A 20,959-nucleotide genomic window follows, 5' to 3' on the forward strand; every position below is an offset into this window, starting at 1 on the left:
TTGATAAAAATAAAAATTATAGTCACTTGCATCAACATGGTTAAATCTCCAGTGTTTGAAAGAAGCAAATCTCAGAATAACATATATATATATATATATATATATATATATATATATATATATATATATATGAATCTATTATATAAAGTTCAAAATTAGACAAAACCTAAACAGTGTGTTGTTTAAACAATGGTTAGGCAGAACTTTTCTGAGAAGTACCAGACAGTAAATATTTAGCTTTATGTAGATATACATATCAATTTCCTTTTTTTTTTTCACAAGATCTACTAATGGGGAAAATGGAATTCTATTTTTGGGATGGTAGTGTGGTATAATAGTTTCCTAGAGCTGCTACCACAAACTGGGTAGCTTGAAACAAAAATTTTTTTTAAATATTTATTTTTCAGTTTTCGGTGGACACAACATCTTTATTTTGTTTTATATGGTGCTGATGATCGAACCCAGTGCCCCGCGCATGCCAGGCGATCGCGCTACCGCTTGAGCCACATCCCCAGCCCTTGAAACAAATTTTTTAAAAAAATATTTATTTTTTAGTTGTAGATGGACACAATATCGTTATTTTAAAAAATTTTTTTTATGTGGTGCTGAGGATTAAGCGCAGGGGCTCACACATGCTAGGCAAGTACTCTACTGCTGAGCTATAACCCCAGGCCCTTGAAATACATTTATTCTCTCATTGTTCTGGAAGCATGAAGTGTGAAGTCATGTGTCAGCAGGGCTCTGTTCCTTCTGAAATGCTGAGTAGAATCCTTGGTCGTGTCTTCCTAGCTTTTGACGGTGCCAGCAGTCAGGGGTAATCCCCCTCTAGCAGCTGTATCCCTCCAATCATATGGTGTTGACAACATGGCATGTGGCTGTCTTCACATAGTCTCCTTTCTTCTTAGGAGGACACCAGGAATAATTGCATTAAGGGACACCCTACTCTAGTAAGACTTCATCTTAGCTAGTTCTATCTGCAACAATTCTGTTTTCAAATAAGATCATATTCTGAGGTACTGGAGTCTAGGACTTCATCGTGTCTTTTGGGGGAACATAATTCAGTCAATAACAGGGAGATAATGTTTTTCTTAGTTGGTATTCAAGGTAGTGCTCTATCAAATTGATCACAAATATTCATCTGTAAAAAAACTTTCTCAACTTTGATCAGACATACATAGGCAGTGGTCAGATTTGGCTTGTGGGCCATAATTTGCTGACCCTTGGTTAAGAGATTGATACACAGATAGTAGAAATGATTACAAAAACAACAACAACAGGGAAGAATGATAATATTTAAGGTAGTTTTTACTTTGTGGGGTGGGAGAAGGAAGGAGGATAGAGTGGAGAGAAACAGACAGTTGGCTTCTAGGGTGGTGGCAATATTTTTTTCTTGGTTATGCCACCATTCATTTTCATTTTGTTCTTTTAGCTTTGCACATTCACTTTACGTGTTTTTTGTATATTTGCTGTATTTTACCAGAAACTGTCTCTACCTTTGCCTTCTCCCATTTTCTGCTTTCCTCTCATCAAATAGTTATTCCTTATTTAAAAACCTCTCCTCCTTTCACCTCTGCTGTCCTACTTGAGGAGTGCAAGCCACCCTCCAGGGCTTGGCAGGAGCCATACCTTCTTTTGTTAACATGCTTGCCTGTCCATGACCACTTTTTTCTTTGCCATTGTCACTTTTGCTGTCTTCTCTTCACCTTTATCTTTAGGCAAGCTGGGTTATTTGCCCTTAGAAAGCAAACAAGAAGGTAGGTTTCCCTCTTTGTCATCCTACTTTATTTTAGATGTTTCCTTCTCACTAACAACTAGGAATGTAAGATAGAAGGATGTGAAGAATGAAGTGGACATAGGAACTGTCAATGCATTCAGAGTATTTCTGATCAATACTTAGCTCTTTTAGAGCCCTCTAGGGGCTCTTTGGTTGTTGATACTGGAGATTGAACCCAGGGGTGCTCTCCCACTGAACTATGATGCCCCGATCCCATTTTTTTTTTTTTTTGAGACACAGTCTTGCCAAGTTGTCATCTTGCCTTAAATTTGTGGTCCTCCTGCCTCAGCCTTCTTAGTAACCATGATTACAGGCATGTGCCCCTGCACTGTGCTCTAGGTTGGTTGGTTAACAGCTTTACTAAGATGTGCTTCACACCAAACATTTCACCTGTTTTAAATATGTAGTTCAGTGGCTTTTAGTATATTTACTAAAATCACCACAGTCAATTTAAAAACCTTTTAATAACTGAGTGTGTGATGATTCATGCCTATAATTCCACCTACTGAGGCAAGGAGGATGCAATTTAGCCAGACCCTGTGCAAAAGAAAATAAAAAGGGTTGGGGTTGTAGATCAGTGGTGGAGTCCTTTCCTAGCATATGTGCGGCCTTGGGTGTAATTCCTAGCACCATAAAACAAAAACTTTTCCACTCACTTTCAGCTCTCAACTCCCAACCCTCCTACTCTCAGCTCTAGGTAGCCCCTGATCTTGTGTTTCCATAGACTTGTCTATTCTGGATACAAAATGCAGTCCTAACACATGTGGTCCTTTGTGACTACATTTTTCACTTGGCAAAATGCATTTGATTCATTCATGTTATGGTAGCATTTATGTAAGCATTTTATTTTCTTTTATTGTATGGATATATGCTACATTGTTTATCTATTCATTAGTTGATAGACATTAGGGCTGTTTCCACTACTATGAACATCCACTGAACCATTATTTGTTTTACATAGTTTCTTTGTTATGTATTCATTGTAGAAAATTTGAAAAGTATTAGAGAATACAAAGAACCTGATGAAATTTATGCATAATTCTACCATTGAAAAATAAGCCTTGTTAATACTTCTTTTTGTGAAATAATGCATGTTTGTGTATAGTATTTTATTAATTTCTCATTAAAATTTACTTTGGGCAGATTTTGTTTGCCAAACCACAGTAAGACTGCAGTTGTCATAAATAATTTATAAGTCATTATGCAGTGGGGGTATAGCAGAGTTATTAGCTATCAGATGGGCAGCAGGGGCTTAGAGAAAATGTCACAGAAGAGGAAATATGTATATTATGAAAATATGCATGAGCTCCTGATACTGGTTAGTAATAAAATATTGCACTTTCTAACAAGGTCACATTTTCTGTTGTAGGAAGCTAGCAGGATGTACAGTTTTTATCACAGGTGCAAGCCGTGGCATCGGCAAAGCTATTGCATTGAAAGCAGCAAAGGATGGAGCGAATATTGTCATTGCTGCAAAGACTACCCAGTCACACCCCAAACTTTCAGGCACAATCTATACTGCTGCTGAAGAAAGTGAGTATGACAGTCGCCATTTCATGAAGTGCCCTCACAGTGGTCTCTATAGTATAAGCTATTTGAAAAATACCCTAAAGATAATTTTATCTGTTTAAGGAAATATTTATTTTGTTACCTGAAAGCAGGAGTTTTGACTGTTTTTCTTCTCTAGCACGTCTAAGCCATATGAGAGATTTCAGTTAAAAATCATGTCTCAGGGCTGGGGATGTAGCTCAGTGGTAGGGCAGTTGCCTACCATATGGGTGGCCCTGGGTTTCATCCCCAGCACCCTCCTCCCCACCAGGCAATAATTCTTGAATGGGAGGGGGTGATGGAGTGAAATTGGAGAGGAGACCATCTGAGTGGGGGATGGTGTGATTATTTAAAAAAAACTCTTATTCTCTGTTCACTTTGCAAGTTGTTCTCTTAATGTTTTCAGTTGATGAATAATTGTGCTTATTTTCAGGGATTGTGCTAGGCCCAGTAGCAGGAGAAAAGGCTTAAATATTCAAGTCCAGTTTTGCTGATCAAGATTATAGCATTGTTGGTTATGTTGGAGAAAATGAGCAGGAAGTGCTTATGAGTGAAATGATGCTGGGGATTATTTTAAAGTACAAACAAACAAAACAAGGGAAGGGGAAGATAAACTGGCAAAACAGAAGCAATGTTGAAGATAGGTGATATATTAATGATAATTCTTTAAACTAGCCTGTTATTTTTGTGTACTTTGTGAAATTTTCCATGTTAAAAGTTTTTTTAAATTGCCTTCCTTTTTTTTTTTTTTTTAATAGAGTTGGCCTAGCTAGTGTGAAGCTGGATGTGGTTAGTCAGTCTGTCCTACTGAGTGGTAGAGTCACTAGTGGTTATAACACTGTAGTAATTTATATTGATTTTCTGAAAATAGGGTACTTTTTTCTTTGGATGGTTATATCAGAATGGAAGGTATACAGTATTTGAGTGTGCTGATGCTTTTCTGTTTGTTTGCCCTTTGTAGTTGAAGCAGCTGGAGGGAGAGCCTTGCCATGTGTTGTTGACGTGAGAGATGAACAGCAAATCAACGACGCAGTGGAGAAAGCGGTTGAGAAATTTGGAGGTAGTGCCTTAATTCTGAAGTAATTATTGACTATTGATAAAATATAGGTATAATAACACCCAGTGGATGATTATTGGATATTGATAAAGTGTAGATAGTATCAGAACACCCAGTGGATGCCCAAAACCATGGATAATAACTGAGCCCTATAAATTCTGTGTTTTTTCCTATACATACAATATGATAAAGTTCAGTTGTAAATTAGGTCAGTAAGAGATTAACAACAATAATCAATAATAAAATAGAGCAGTGATAATAATATGATTATAATAAGTTGTCTGACTGTGGTTTCTCCCTTTCATAGCCTGAACTTTGAGGTGTATAACTCACCCGAGCACGTTAGCATAACTAGCCCACATTCCTTTTTCCTTCTTCACAGTGTCATCTGTAGAAGATTCATTCTTACTGTAGTTCTTAGCAGCCTCAACATGATGAAATTTTTATTTCCTTGAGAACTTTCACCTTCTTACTTAAAGCACTTTATGGCTTTTCTGTTGCTTATCTGAAATGCCACCATCACTACTTTTACATTTTAGGGCCATTGTTAAGTAAAATAAGGATTCCTAATACATAAGCATTGTGATACCGGGACAGTCAATTTGATAACCAAGATGCCTACCAGGTGACTAATGGAAGGCTGGGAGGCAAGAGGATCACAAGTTTGATGCCAGTCTTGGCAACTTAGCAAGACCTTATCTCCAAATAAAAAATAAAAAAGGCTGGGAATGCAGCTCAGTGGTGAAACACTGATCGGTTTAATCCCCAATACTATTAAAAAAAAAAAAAAGTGAGAAAGAAAGAAAAAAAATAGTAACAGAAATTGGTACTGAAGTGTATGGAAATTGAGAAATGAGAATATGACCCAAATTTTATAATGTTACTGTCTATGAAGAAAGGGTGCTTATGACTAAAGTATTTTAGTGAATTTAATGATCTTATTTAAATAGTTTTCCACATGTTTTGAGAAAGGGGATTAGAAAAGTTAGCAGAATAATAAAAGATGTTCTTAGAAGCTGTCTAACCCAAGAAGTAGAAATTGTAGTATTCCTACTTTATGGAATATTAACTGTCCTCTCCTTTTTTTGCATTCATTTTTTTTTTATTTTTAAAAATTGTGGCAAAAGACAAAATTTTCCATTCTGACCATTTTTAAATATATAGTTCAGTAGCATTAAGTTCATTCATATTGTGCAACAGTCATTAAGTGAACTTTAAAAAAGAATAACAAAGAACATGTGGAAACAAAGGAAAATATTTGACATATTTTATATTTTGCCATTTTTATTTGGTATTATTTCATTAAGCATATAACTATAAATGATACATAGTAGAAACTGGATAGAGTATATAGAACTAGATACAGTATACAGAAATCAGTTAAAGATTTGTGGGTTTTTTTTGGCCCTGGGGATTGAACCCACGGGTGCTTGAACATTGAGCCACATGCACAGCACTGTTTATTTTTTATTTTGAGACAGTCTCACTCAGTTGCTTATGGTGTCACTAAATTGCTGAGGCTGTCCTCAAATTTGTATTGTCACTGCACCCAGCTAGTTATTATTTATGTGTGTATATGAGTCACTAAAACAAAATTGATCCATTTTGATCCTTTTTATGGGATTGAAACTTAAAGTCTTTCTCTTCCCAGTTTCAAGAACAGAAAGAAGCCCTTGCCTTAAAAATAGGGTCTTGGGGGAAAGGGAGACTAGTGTACTTGGTAGGGGCACAGGCCTTGGAGACATGCCAGAGAAGAATTTGACTTAGGATTCATGGAGACAGGGAGGGAAGACCAGGAGGTAAAAGAACAAGTAGGACGGAAGCTATAAACCATTGAGGACTAAGCCTCCTAGAATTTTCCATGGAGTGCTGGTGATTGCCTGTATTTCCATTGTACTGCTACAAATCATGTGGTGCTGTTTTTTTTTTTAATAACTTTATTTATTTATTTTTTTATGTGGTGCTGAGGATCAAACCCAGTGCCTCATAAATGCGAGGCAAGTGTTGTACCACTGACCTATGACCCCAGCCCCATGTGGTGCTATTTTGAAACAGCTACTGAATCTTATTATCTAAAAGTGATATTTGTGAATCAACCAAGAGTTCAACAATGTAGAGTAAATGCTTTTATTTGTGTGCCGTGTGTGCATGTGTGTGATAAAGTGTCCCTTCCATTAAAATGAAACTGATTATTTTGGAAACAGGAATTGACATTTTGGTGAATAATGCCAGTGCTATTAGCTTGACCAACACATTGGAAACACCTACAAAGAGAGTGGACTTGATGATGAGTGTGAACACCAGAGGCACCTACCTCACGTGAGTCACAAGGAAAAGTTGTGGGGGGAGAGTCACAGTGTTTTCTCAAAGAATTTACCTCGTCACAAACTGATGTGAACTGAATTAGCAATATAGTTTTAAGCTAGCAGATACATTTTACTATTTTATTAAGCTGAAGATAGTAGTATTGTAAGTGTGGTTCTAAGAGATTTCATATAATATAAAAGACAGGGCTTGTTGATGTGAAAAATGTACTTGATACAGGATTAATGCTAATAAGTGCCAGGCCTGCAAGGGGAAGATGGAAAGGTTTTGTCTCACAGATCAAGGGAAAGCTCATGTTTACAGTGTAAATGAAATGCATTCTTTCCTGTGAGTATAAGATATAGTCTGGAATAGATTTAGTTGGTTTCTATTGATGATTTGATGAAAATAGGGTATAATATTCTTTCCCCCTCCTCACTTTACCCCATAAAAGTGAAGTACCTTATGCCTATTAATGCCAGCTTCTTGGGAGGCTGAGGCAGGAGGATTGCAAGTTCATGGCTTCACTCAGCTACTTAGTAAGACCCTGTCTAAAAAAAAAAAATAAATAACAATAACAAAAAATGGGGACTGGGGATGTAGCTCAGTGGTAGAGCACTTGCCTAGCTTGTGGCCCTGGGATCAATCCCTAGTACCACACACACACACACACACAAAAGAAGAATAAATGAAATGAAAAACCGTATGTACAAAAACCTGTAACGTCAGGCACCAGTGATCAAAAGGAGGCAGATTAAAAGCTGCTGAACAAGGCTTTATTGAGATTCGATCCCTGATGAGACCCGCGAGTCCAACAGAGCGGGTCTCAGAGAGTCTTGCCCAGGCTCAGCCAGATTGGAATTTTATTGGGCTTAGGGCAGGAAGGGAGGGCTTGAGACAGGAAAGGGAGGTTTTTAGAGTCGCTTGTCCTCCTGGGGTTGGTTGGGGGATCTGTGTCCTTCCAGGATTGGTCAAGAGACCCCGCCGATTGACAGGTGGTTATGAGGCACCATCACTGCCTATCTGTCGGTGCCTGATTGGTTGTTCTTTCTGGCCCACAGGTTGCCTGGTGCTTTATCCCCTTAGGCACCTCAAACCGGCCTAACAAAACCCTTTAGTCATGTTGATTGTATTTGGTTTGTAAATTTAACAAGATGTTGCAGTTGGGAATAAGAGTATTGTACATTTCGAACATTTAGAAGTTTTTTTTTTTAAAACGACTTGGAAGAAGAATGGACCAGGTTTGAAAATATAGCGTGACTTGAATATGAAATAAAGCTATATAATAATTAAGCTTAATATATTGTTTAGCTATAAGATGATTTTACTGGCATCAGATCAATATTGGCATCAGATTTGCCATTTTAGGTCAAGGAACCATTTTATCTAGAGGTTCCAAAGTTTTGATTCTGGGGCAATGCTGCTTAACATGCGCCTGCTAAACAGTCAACCCCACCCCAGCTTATGATGCAACTTAAGAAATTCCTCTTGCGGGCTATAAAGCAGCTTATGAAATTCCTCTTGCGGGCTATAAAGCTGCTCTGTGAGGGCCGACATGCTGTTGCTCTCCTTGGAGGGACAGCGTTGTTGGTTTGCCTTGTGCTACTGACAGTAAATCTCTTGTGAGATTCTGGTATGAGGCATAGTCTTTGGACTTTGCGTGGACTCTGTGAGTGTCCTTTCAATTGTAACTTACTACTTAAAGTTTAATCCTTTGTTCAGTTCCAGATTGTCATGACTGTGGTGGGTGTTACCAACATTTATAGAGGAAAACTAAAAATTAGAATATCCTGGGTGTGGTGGCCCATGCCTGTAATCCTAGAGGCTCAGGAGACTGAGGCAGGATGATCATGAGTTCAAAGCCAGCCTCAGCAAAAAGCAAGGCACTAGGCAACTCAGTGAGACTCTGTCTCTAAATAAAATACAAAAAAAGGCTGGGGATGTGGCTCAGTGGTAGAGTGCCCCTTGGGGAAAAAAATTAGAATGCTATGTCATTTGGGAAGGGGCAGAAGCAGAATTTGAACCCAGGACCGTCTGACTTGAGCAACACCCATGTTGTTGTTTCTTCTTTTTTAAACTTGAGTTTTCCCCCCAGCCCTTTTTATTGTTAATCTTGAGACAAGGTCTTGCTAAATTGCTGAGGCTGGCCTTGAGTTTGTAATCCTTTTATTTTAGCCTCCAGAGTAGCTGGGATTATACACCCAGCTGAATACCCATGTTCTTTACTACAGTGGCAACTGAAAAGTACATTAACTGTTTCTGTAAAAGTGTGTGTGCTGGGGAGGGAGAATTTAGCACAGTTGGGGTTGAGGATAATCTTAGCTGGACATAAAACTAATGTATCAAAGATTTTTTTTTCGTCAAGCAGATTATGTACTCAGGCTATTCAGTAAAGTTTCAAAGCATGAAAATTAGTTGCTTTTCTATCTTCTTTCTAGAAAACTATAGAAAACTAAGCAAGTTGAGTTTCTCTAAAAAGTGCAGAAGTTGTGAGAAAGCGATTAACTTGACTTGTGTTTGCTTCTACTTTCCAGATCTAAAGCATGTATTCCCTTTTTGAAAAAGAGTAAAATTGCTCATATCCTCAATCTCAGTCCACCACTGAACCTAAATCCAATGTGGTTCAAACAGCACTGTGGTAGGTAGTAGGGTCAGGGGATGGTTTACTGATTTGTTTTGAATTAAGTCAGTGTGTTTATTATGTAATCATAACCTGTACATAGTACTCAGTGGTAAATTTTCTGTCCCAAATCAATAGGTAGCATTTTGGAAAGTAGATTAGTAATAATTTATCTATAATGTTAGAAATTTATAATTTAAAAAATTGAAGTATAACATACATTCAAGAAAGTGCACAGATCTTAGTGGTTCAGTGAGTTTTGATTATGTATATACCTGTATAACCATTACCCAAATCAAGATATGGATTTCTTTTTTTTTGTTGTTGTTTTATATTTTTAGTTGTAGATGGACACAATACCTTTATTTTATTTATTTATTTTTATGTGGTGCTGAGGATCGAACCCAGTGCCTTACACTTGCTAGGCAAACACTGAACCACTGAGCTACAACCCCAGCCCAACATATGGATTTTTATTATCCCAGGAAACTCTTTCACATCCCAGTGGGTATGTTTTACTGTATGTAATTTTTCCTTTAATAAGTTGATTAAATACACAAAAATAAAGGTATAGTTTTAAGATTTTTTGCCACACTCTGGCTGGGCACAAAATCACGAGCCACTCACAGCCTTGTAGATTCAAACAGCAATTCTTTATTCCCGAACTGTCACCCCGGCACTCTACATGCACGTTCTGGGCAAAATCCACACTTCCACTCCACCGGGCTCTGAATCCCAAATACTCTCTGAATTCCGCGAGAACTCAATGGGAACTCAAGGAGCGGGGAACTCAAGGAGCGGGCGCGCCTGAGGCAGCAGGATATGCCCTATTCCCAGCAGGGTACACCTTAAACCTGGAACCACCCTAAACCCAAGGAGCGGGATACTCCCTAATCCCAACAGGATACACCCTAAACCTGGATCCGCCCTGGTCCTTGAGCAAGGTCACCTTTCATGCAATGTCACTGCAAATGACCTGGGTCATGCTATGCGTCATACCTACTTGGCAATGGCTCTCAACAATTTTTTATTAATCACTGGACATGGTGATGCATGCCTGTAAGACTAGTGACCTGGGAGGCTGAGGCAGGAGGATCACAAGTTCAAAGTGAGCCTGGGCAGCTCAGTGAGAATTTATATATCAAGATAAAAAATTAAAAGGGCTGGGGATGTAGTTCAGTGGTAAAGCACCTCTGGGCTCAATCCCTAGTACTGCAGATAGATAGATAGATAGATAGATAGATAGATAAAGTTGATTTAATGATTTTAGGTGAATATGCTAAGTAACAAGATTTATGTATAGTATGTGCCTGTTTTAAGATCATTATGTCAAATACTTGGTTCATGTTGCAGTAGAATTCACTAACATTTGGAAAGGCACTTGGAATGGGAACCCCTAAAACAAAACAAAAGAAGTTCTGCTTTAATCGATTAAGTGAATTTGCAACTTTTTGTTGTTATTAATATTTATTTTTTGTGGTACTGAAGATCAAACCTGGGGCCTTTCATGTACTAAGTACATACTCAACTACTGGGCCATACCCCCAGCTCATGTTCTTGTTTAATGGTTTGTGGTTTCTCTTTAAATAATCACCTTTGGGGTTGGGGTTGTGGCTCAGTGGTAGAGCGCTTGTCCCACATGTGTGAGGCTCTGGGTTCAATTCTCAGCACCACATATAAATAAATGAATAAAATAAAGGTCCATCAATAACTAAAAAAAATATTTAAAAAATAATAATCACCTTTGTTTTTTAAAAAGAAAAAAAAAAAACAAATTAAGAAGTAGTAATGCAATTTATTCCTATAATATTAAGAAAAACAAAAGTTTATTCATCTTTTCTTTTAATCAAATATTAGGATGGAAATATTTAAAACGGGTTCATCTCTGCTCAACTAGTTCCATAAAAACTGTTATTCAAAGCTTAGCACATTAAAAACTGTATTTTGTATCTTTTAATATTATTGAAAAAAATTCTCAAAAATATATCAGGGAGTTATGGAATATAGTTCAGTGGTAGAATGCTAGCCTAGTATGCACAAGGTCCCCAGTAGTACTGGGGTAGTGGGGGGATGGAGATAGATCAATCTTTCAGAGAGAAAATAGTAACAGAAATAATTTGGTTATGTATACTCACAAATTAATTTGTTTCTGAATTACATTATTATTATTTGTGGTTTGTTTGCAGCTTATACCATTGCTAAATATGGTATGTCTATGTGTGTACTTGGAATGGCAGAAGAATTTAGAGGTGAAATTGCAGTCAATGCCTTATGGCCTAGAACAGGTATGTACTTGTTTAGAGGTACCTTTATTAGATTTGCATTTATTGTCCCCCTTTCCCCTGGTGCTGGGGATTGAACCCAGAACCTCACCCTTGGATGCCCTAGGCAAGCTCTGAACCACTGAGCTGCACCCCCAGCCCTATTCTTGTTGGCACTCTTGAACTGCATCTTGGAGTGGGCCTGGGTAGACTATCAACAGTAATATCAGTCTGCTTGGAAACAATTTTTATTCTGCAGCATAAGAGCCTAATCTGTCACCTTTCATTTTTGACTGGGGCTACATGGCTGACTCTTCAGCTGAAGCTGTATTAGGAACACTGAACACTGGGCCGTGTGGAGATTCTCATGAAGGCCAACAGGAGAAGCTATGCTTCCCTAACCTCTTCCCTGTCTTGTCTTTGGTACCTTCCTAAATTCTACAGATTCTTATGCTTTTGTTTTCTCCTTACATATCCCCCAAAATGCTTTTTAACTTTCTTATATTCCTACTATTTTTATCTTTGCTTTTATAAAAGGCTGCATTATGTATAGTTTGATATAAGTTCTTGTGAGTTCACAGAGTGCCCAGAGCCTTCTTGGATGATAGGAGAGTCTTCATGTGCCTGGGCTTTGTATATAAATTTACAGTTTTTAAAAAAATATTTATTTTTTAGTTGTAGGACACAATAACTTTATTTCACTTACTTATTTTTATGTGGTACTGAGGATCGAACCCAGGGTCTCGTGCGTGTGAGGCGAGCGCTCTACCGCTTAGCCACAACCCCAGTCCCAACATTTTCAGTTTTGGTATGACAAATTGATGGCCTCCTGGCTGCTGAAAATCTTTCTTTCTTGTGGGTTTTTTACTTACCACTTTTATATCAAAATAGCTTAAAGAAAGAAAAAGAGAAGATAACTTATTTCATCATATATTTTTATATACTTAATAGATATTGCCCAGGAAAGCCTTAATTTCTTTCCTCTTCAATCTAAATGGGCGTCTCATCCCTGAAAATGTATGTCTAATGATTATGTAAGAGAAGCGACTGAGAAGGACTTTGATTCCTTCTGGGAGAAGAGGACACATGGGGCCAGCAGAGAACAGAGGAGGGAGACTAGATATAGACAGTCCCCAACTTACGATGGTTTGACTTAATGATTTTCCAACTCTTCAATGATGTGAAAGTAGTTCAACTTTCAATACTTCTGATTTTGAATTTTGTTCTTTCACTGGCTAAGAGTATGCAGTACCACATATTCCATGGTACTGGACAATAGCAACGAGTTGCCACTTCCAGTCAGCTACAGTCATATGAGGGTAACAGCTGATTTCTGCGGTGTACTGTGCTGTCAGCATCGTTTTGGATTTTGTATTTTGTGTTTTTGCATACTGTTATATTTATAAAATGCCCATCTTGCTAAGTGTGGTGACTCAGGAGCTGAGGTGGGAGAATCAAAAATTCAAAGCCAGGGGCTGGGGCTATAGCTCAGTGGTAGAGTGCTTGCCTTGCATGTGTGAAGCACTGGGTTTGAGGCTCAGCACCACATTAAAAAAAAAAAAAAAAAAACAACAATAAATTAATAAAAAGGATATTGTGTGTCCATCTACAACTAAAATAAAAATATTTTTTAAAAAAATTCAAAGCCAGCCTCAGTGACTTAGCAAGGCCCTAAGCAACTTAGTGAGACCCTGTCTCAAAACAAAAAAGCTGGGGATGTAGCGCAGTGGTAAAGTGCTCCTGGATTAAAACAAACAAACAAACCCAGATGCCCATCTGAGTAAGTACATGAGATATTAACACTTTGTCACAAAATATGCTTTGTATTAGACTCTTTTTGTTTTGTTTTGTTTTTTGGGTGTTGGGGATTGAACACAGAGGTACTTTACCCTTTACCTCTGAGCTATCTCGCCAGTCCTTTTTGCTTTGAGACAGGGTCTTGCTAAGTTGCTTAGAAAGCTTCACTAAGTTGTTGAGGCCGGCTTCAAACTTGTGATTCTCCTACTGCAGCCTCCCAAGATACTTGGGAGTACAGATGTATACTACCTCACCCAGCAATGATAGAATTTTTTTTTAAATACCTTTATTCTATTTATTTAGAGAACAGGGTCTTTCTAAATTGCTTGGGGTCTCACTGAGTTGCTGAGGCTGGCCTCAAACTTGCAACCCTCTTGCCTCAGCCTCTCAAGTTTCTGGGATTAGAGGCATGCACCACTGTCCCCAGCTTTTTTTTTTTTTTTAAGTATTTTTTGGACCAAGAATACTGTATTGAGCAAAATTAAGCTTCAGATTTGACAATGAAATTAAAATCTTCCATGATAAACAAAAGCTAAAAGAATTCGCAGCCAGAAAACCAGCACTGCAAAGCATTTTGAGCAAAATACTACAAGAAGAGGAATTGAAAAATAGTGCCCAAAACTAACAGCGGGAGGTATCTCAGTAAAGGGGGAGGAAAATAACCAAAAAGTAAAAACTAGCCAAACTAAAATAAATAAATAAATAAACATGACTAGAAGTACAAATCATATTTCAATTGTAACTTTAAATGTTAATGGCCTAAACTCACCAATCAAGAGACATAGGCTAGTAAACTGGATCAAAAAAACAAATCCAACAATATGCTGCCTTCAGGAGACTCATATGATAGGAAAAGACTTACATAGGCTGAAGGTAAAAGGTTGGGAAAAATCATACCACTCACATGGCCCTCGGAAGCAAGCAGGAGTGGCCATACTCATATCGAATAAAATCAACTTCAAACCTAAGTTAATCAAAAGGGATAAAGAAGGACACTATATACTGTTAAAAGGAACCATCCACCAACAAGACATAACAATTATCAATTTGTATGCACCAAACAATGGTGCTGCAACGTTCATAAAACAAACTCTCCTGAAGTTCAAGAGTCAAATAGACTACAACACAATAATTATGGGTGACTTCAACACACCGCTCTCGCCATGAGACAGATCCTCTAGACAAAAGCTGAATAAAGAAACTATAGAACTCAATAGCACAATCAATAACCTAGACTTAACTGACATATATAGAATATATCAACCATCATCAAGTGGATACACGTTCTTCTCAGCAGCACATGGATCCTACTCAAAGATAGACCATATATTATGCCATAGGGCAACTCTTAGTAAATATAAAGGCGTGGAGATAATACCATGCACCATATCTGATCATAATGGAATGAAACTGGAAATCAATGATAAAAGAAGGAAGGAAAAATCCTACATCACATGGAAAATGAACAATATGTTACTGAATGATCAATGGGTTACAGAAGACATAAAGGAGGAGATAAAAAAGTTCTTAGAGACAAATGACAATACAGACACAACATACCGGAATCTATGGGACACAATGAAAGCAGTTTTAAGAGGGAAATTCATTTCTTGGAGTTCTTTCCTCAAAAAAGAAAAAACCAACAAATAAAGGAACTCACACTACACCTCAAAAACCTAGAAAAGGAAGAGAAAAACAACAGCAAATGTAGTAGAAGACAAGAAATAATTAAAATTAGAGCAGAAATCAACGAAATTGAAACAAAAAAAAAAACCATTGAAAAAATTGAAAAAACTGAAAGTTGGTTCTTTGAAAAAATAAATAAGATCGACAGGCCCTTAGCCATGCTAATGAAGAGAAGAGAGAGAACTCAGATTACTAACATAAGGGATGAAAAAGGCAATATCACAACAGACACTACAGAAATACAGAAGATAATTAGAAAGTATTTTGAAACCCTATATTCCAATAAAATAGAAGATAATGAAGATATCGATAAATTTCTTAAGTCATACGATCTGCCCAGATTGAGTCAGGAAGACACACACAATTTAAACAGAGCAATAACAAAGGAAGAAATAGAAGAAGCCATCAAAAGACTGCCAACCAAAAAAAGCCCTGGACCGGATGGGTATACAGCAGAGTTCTACAAAACCTTCAAAGAAGAATTAATACCAATACTTTTCAAGCTATTTCAAGAAATAGAAAAAGAAGGAGTTCTTCCAAATTCATTCTATGAGGCCAACATCACCCTGATCCCGAAACCAGACAAAGACACTTCAAAGAAAGAAAACTACAGACCAATATCTCTAATGAAATTGGATGCAAAAATTCTCAATAAAATCCTGGCGAATCGAATACAAAAGCATATCAAAAAAATTGTGCATCATGATCAAGTAGGATTCATCCCTGGGATGCAAGGCTGGTTCAATATATGGAAATCAATAAATGTTATTCACCACATCAATAGACTTAAAGACAAGAACCATATGATCATCTCGATAGATGCAGAAAAAGCATTTGACAAAGTACAGCATCCCTTTATGTTCAAAACACTAGAAAAACTAGGGATAACAGGAACTTACCTCAACATGGTAAAAGCTATATATGCTAAACCTCAGGCTAGCATCATCCTAAATGGAGAAAAACTGAAGGCATTCCCTCTAAAATCTGGAACAAGACAGGGATGCCCTCTATCACCACTTCTATTCAATTTAGTTCTTGAAATACTAGCCAGAGCAATTAGACAGACAAAAGAAATTAAAGGCATAAAAATAGGAAAAGAAGAACTTAAATTATCGCTATTTGCGGATGACATGATCATATATTTAACAGACCCAAAAGGGTCTACAAAGAAACTGCTAGAGTTAATAAATGAATTCAGCAAAGTGGCAGGATATAAAATCAACACGCATAAATCAAAGGCATTCCTGTATATCAGCAACAAAACTTCTGAAATGGAAATGAGGAAAACCACTCCATTCACAATATCCTCAAAGAAAATAAGATACTTGGGAATCAACCTAACAAAAGAGGTGAAAGATTTATACAATGGAAACTACAGAACCCTAAAGAGAGAGATAGAAGAAGATCTTAGAAGATGGAAAAATGTACCCTGTTCATGGATAGGCAGAACTAACATCATCAAAATGGCGATATTACCCAAAGTTCTCTACAGGTTTAATGCGATGCCAATCAAAATCCCAACGGCATTTCTTGTAGAAATAGAGAAAGCAATCATGAAATTCATATGGAAAAACAAAAGACCCAGAATAGCAAAAGCAATTCTAAGCAGGAAGTGTGAATCTGGAGGTATAGTGATACCAGAGTTCAAACTGTATTACAAAGCAATAGTAACAAAAACAGCGTGGTACTGGTACCAAAACAGGCAGGTGGACCAATGGTACAGAATAGAGGACACAGAACCCAATCCACAAAAGTACAACTTTCTTATATTTGATAAAGGGGCTAAAAGTATGCAATGGAGGAAGGATAGCATCTTCAACAAATGGTGCTGGGAAAACTGGAAATCCATATGCAACAAAATGAAACTGAATCCCTTTCTCTCGCCATGCACAAAAGTTAACTCAAAATGGATCAACGAGCTAGATATCAAATCAGAGACACTGCGTCTGATAGAAGAAAAAGTTGGCTACGATCTACATACTGTGGGGTCGGGCTCCAAATTCCTTAATAGGACGCCCATAGCCCAAGAGTTAATAACAAGAATAAACAAATGGGACTTACTTAAACTAAAAAGTTTTTCCTTAGCAAGAGAAACAATAAGAGAGGTAAATAGAGAGCCTACATCCTGGGAACAAATTTTTACCCCTCACACTTCAGATAGAGCCCTAATATCCAGAATATACAAAGAACTCAAAAAATTAAACAATAAGATAACAAATAACCCAGTCAACAAATGGGCCAAGGACCTGAACAGACACTTCACAGAGGAGGACATACAATCAATCAACAAGTACATGAAAAAATGCTCACCATCTCTAGCAGTCAGAGAAATGCAAATCAAAACCACCCTACGATACCATCTCACTCCAGTAAGATTGGCAGCCATTATGAAGTCAAACAACAATAAGTGTTGGCGAGGATGGGGGGAAAAGGGTACACTTGTACACTGCTGGTGGGACTGCAAATTGGTGAGGCCAATTTGGAAAGCAGTATGGAGATTCCTGGGAAAGCTGGGAATGGATCCACCATTTGACCCAGCTATCGCCCTTTTCGGAGTATTCCCTGAGGATCTTAAAAGAGCGCACTATAGGGATACTGCCACATCAGTGATCATAGCGGCACAATTCACAATAGCTAGACTGTGGAACCAACCTAGATGCCCTTCAATAGATGAATGGATAAAAAAAAAAGTGGCATCTATACACAATGGAGTATTACGCAGCACTAAAAAATGACAAAATCATAGAATTTGCAGGGAAATGGATGGCATTAGAACAGATTATGCTAAGCAAAGCTAGCCAATCCATAAAAAACAAATGCCAAATGTCTTCTTTGATATAAAGAGAGCAACTAAGAACAGAACAGGGAGGAAGAGCATGAGGAAAAGATTAACACTAAACAGAGATGAGTGGGGGGAGAGAAAGGGAGAGAGAAGGGAAAGCATATGGAAATGGTAGGAGACCCTCAATGTTACACAAAATTACATATAAGAGGTTGTGAGGGGAAAGTGGGGGGAAACAAGGGAGAGAATTGAATAACAGCAGATGAGGTAGAGAGGGAAGATGGGAGGGGAGCGGAGGGGGGATAGTAGGGGATAGGAGAGGTAGCAGAATACAACAGTCACTAATATGCCATTATGTAAAAACGTGAGTGTGTAACTGATGTGATTCTGCAATTTGTATTTGGGCTAAAAATGGGAGTTCATAACCCAATTGAGTCAAATGTATGAAAGATGATATATCATGAGCTTTATAATGTTTTGAACAACCAATAAAAAAAAATAAAGGGTAAAGAAAAAAAAGTATTTTTTGGTTGGACAGAATATCATCTTTATTTTATTTATTTATTTATGTATGTATGTATGTATGTATGTGGTGCTGAGGATCGAACCCAGGGCCTTGCATGTGCTAGGCGAGCGCTCTACCGCTAAGCCACAACCCCAGTCCCACCCAGCTCTTAAATGCATTTTTGATTTAAGATGTTCTCAATTTATGAGGGGTTTATGAGGGCATAACCCCATGATAAGTTGAGGAACATCTGTACTCAAAATTCCTGGATAGAGAGCTGAGATTTGTAGCTCCGGGGTTGAGCAAGCGCCTCTCATACGTGAAGCACTGGGTTCGATCCTCAGCACCACATAAAAATAGATAAATGAAGTAAAGATAGTGTGTGGGGCTGGAGCTGTGGCTCAGCAGTAGGGCACTCACCTAGCATGTCCTAGGTGCTAGGTTTGATCCTTAGCACCACATAAAAATACAACTAAAGGAAAAATATTTTTAAAAAATAAAGATATGTGTCCATCTACAACTAAAAAATAATTTTAAAAAAATTCAGTGGAGGTAAGGGGACCCATATCCAGGCACAGAAAGAAAAAAAAAAACATCTAGAATAGCAGCTTTCAGTAGAATAAAACTGCTAATGAAACAGAAAATACCTTGATTAAAAACTACAACTACATTAAGAGATTGAATTATAGCAGAAAAAAGTGCTTTCTGGAAGTAATAATAGATTGTTGTGAATTAAAAATATATGTATAATATTTGAATTGAAGGACTGTATTTTTATTGTAATACCTGAATAAATAGCTTGGAAGTTCAAGTGCAAGAAATAAAAGAGCAAATGCACTGTGAGTAAAAAGAAGAAACTTAGAAAACACATTCAGGGGAACATGCAAATATCAGGAGTCCCAGAAGGAAGGCTGGAAATAGAACAAATAGAGTAGAAACAATAATTGAACTAATAATGGAAAGCAGTTCCCTGAGGCTGAAGAAAGACATACATATATGGATTGAAAGGTTTATCAGATATGAGTCTGAATTTATAGGGAGTGGGAAAAAACATCTAAGGGATCTCAGAATTTCATGAATCGGAAGAAAATCTGTCAAGCACGTTTCTTACCAAAAAAAAAAAAAAAGAGGTCTGCAGTCTCTTTTCATCTTCAAACACTAGAAACAAGAAGGCTGTGAAATAACATCTGCACATTACTGACAAGAAGGAACTCAGCCAAGATAGTATTTATTGAAGGAAGATATGTGAGTCTGCTATCACACTTGAGAAAAATCTAGAAAAGTCTCTTAAACAGCAGGCTGTCAGAACAAAGACTTTTTCAGGATATGATTCAGAAAAGAAAAGAGAAAATAATGACAAACAAATAACACTGCAGTATGTATGGCTAAATATGATCGGATTATGATAGAATAACTGGGAATAAGAAATATAGGTAATAAACAAGAATTCTTGATATAGGAGAGTATAAGAGAAAACTTTAATATTGGTCTTTAACCAAAAGCAGTAAACTCTCTTCAAAACCTAGGAGTTGGGAAAGTCATTGTATTCTAAAGGGCTCATATGAGCCTAGAATTGGGGACAGAGAAGCATTCTGACAGTCTATTTTGGGGCAGCCACAGCTCTGTTTGGTGCTGGGACATAGAAATGTGTTTGGATTTCAAAATTTATAAACAACTACCTTTTTAGTCTTACCTTTTTTTTTTTTTTTTTTTTTGGTACCAGGGATTTAACTCAAGGACACTCAACCACCAAGTCACATCCCCAGCCCTTTTTCATTAGAGACAGGGTCTTGCTGAGTTGCTTAGGGCCTCGCTAAGTTGCTGAGGTTGGCTTTGAACTTGCAAAATGTTCCTCCTGAGCTGCTGCCTCAGCCTTTCAGCATGTCTCATACTTTCTCAGCTTCCTTCCCCCCGCCCAGATGTCATTGCTACCAAAATTGATAGAGTTAGGTAGTTAGAAGGGAGGACTCTGAAGTAACAAAGTTCTAATAAAGTTCTCTTTGGGGGCTGGGGATGTGGCTCAAGTGGTAGCGCGCTTGCCTGGCATGCTTGCGGCCCGGGTTCGATCCTCAGCACCACATACAAACAAAGATGTTGTGTCCGCTGAAAACTAAAAAATAAATATTAAAATTCTCTCTCTCTCTTTAAAAAAAAAATAAAATAAATAAAGATCTCTTTGTACCTCTTTTATGTTGTCACTTTCCATTCATTCGTTTTCCAAACATTCATTGAGACTTAAATGGTTCTCAGCAGTATTCATTGATGACGCATTCAACAGATATTTCACCTGTTACATGCAGGCATTGGGTACTGAGATGAATGTGAGGGTCTGTCACCCTCACAGAGTTTACTATTTAGGGTGGGAGATGTAAGAGTTTGTTACCATTGTTTGTGCTTGTTCTTCCTGCTTGCCTGCACTCTCTAACCTGTAGGTTTTGGGAATCCTGAGTTAACAAAGTGAGAAAAAGCCTATGACTAAGAATTTTAGATCTTATTGATACAACAAACATTATTAGACACCTGTTAATTGCCAAGCTCTGTTCTGTTTGCTTAAAGAACATCAGAGAACAAAACAGGTAAGAATCTCTGCCCTCAAGGAACGTAACAGTCTAACTGGGAGAGACA

At 37.6% G+C, this 20,959-nt stretch overlaps 1 protein-coding gene across 3 annotated transcripts in view; it reads left to right on the forward strand.

Annotated features, from left to right (window-relative positions):
- Hsdl2 (hydroxysteroid dehydrogenase like 2) overlaps window positions 1–20,959 on the forward strand; it is a 67,325-nt gene that overhangs the window by 10,462 nt on the left and 35,904 nt on the right. For all 3 annotated transcript variants that reach the window (XM_071600841.1, XM_027943039.3, XM_071600842.1), the window contains 5 exons: window positions 3,144–3,307; window positions 4,284–4,382; window positions 6,584–6,698; window positions 9,218–9,321; window positions 11,490–11,588. In XM_071600841.1, coding sequence (XP_071456942.1) covers window positions 3,144–3,307; window positions 4,284–4,382; window positions 6,584–6,698; window positions 9,218–9,321; window positions 11,490–11,588 — 581 coding nt within the window. The remainder of the gene's footprint in view (window positions 1–3,143; window positions 3,308–4,283; window positions 4,383–6,583; window positions 6,699–9,217; window positions 9,322–11,489; window positions 11,589–20,959) is intronic.

This window comes from Marmota flaviventris, chromosome 13, assembly GCF_047511675.1.
Source record: "Marmota flaviventris isolate mMarFla1 chromosome 13, mMarFla1.hap1, whole genome shotgun sequence".
Lineage (NCBI taxonomy): Eukaryota > Metazoa > Chordata > Mammalia > Rodentia > Sciuridae > Marmota > Marmota flaviventris.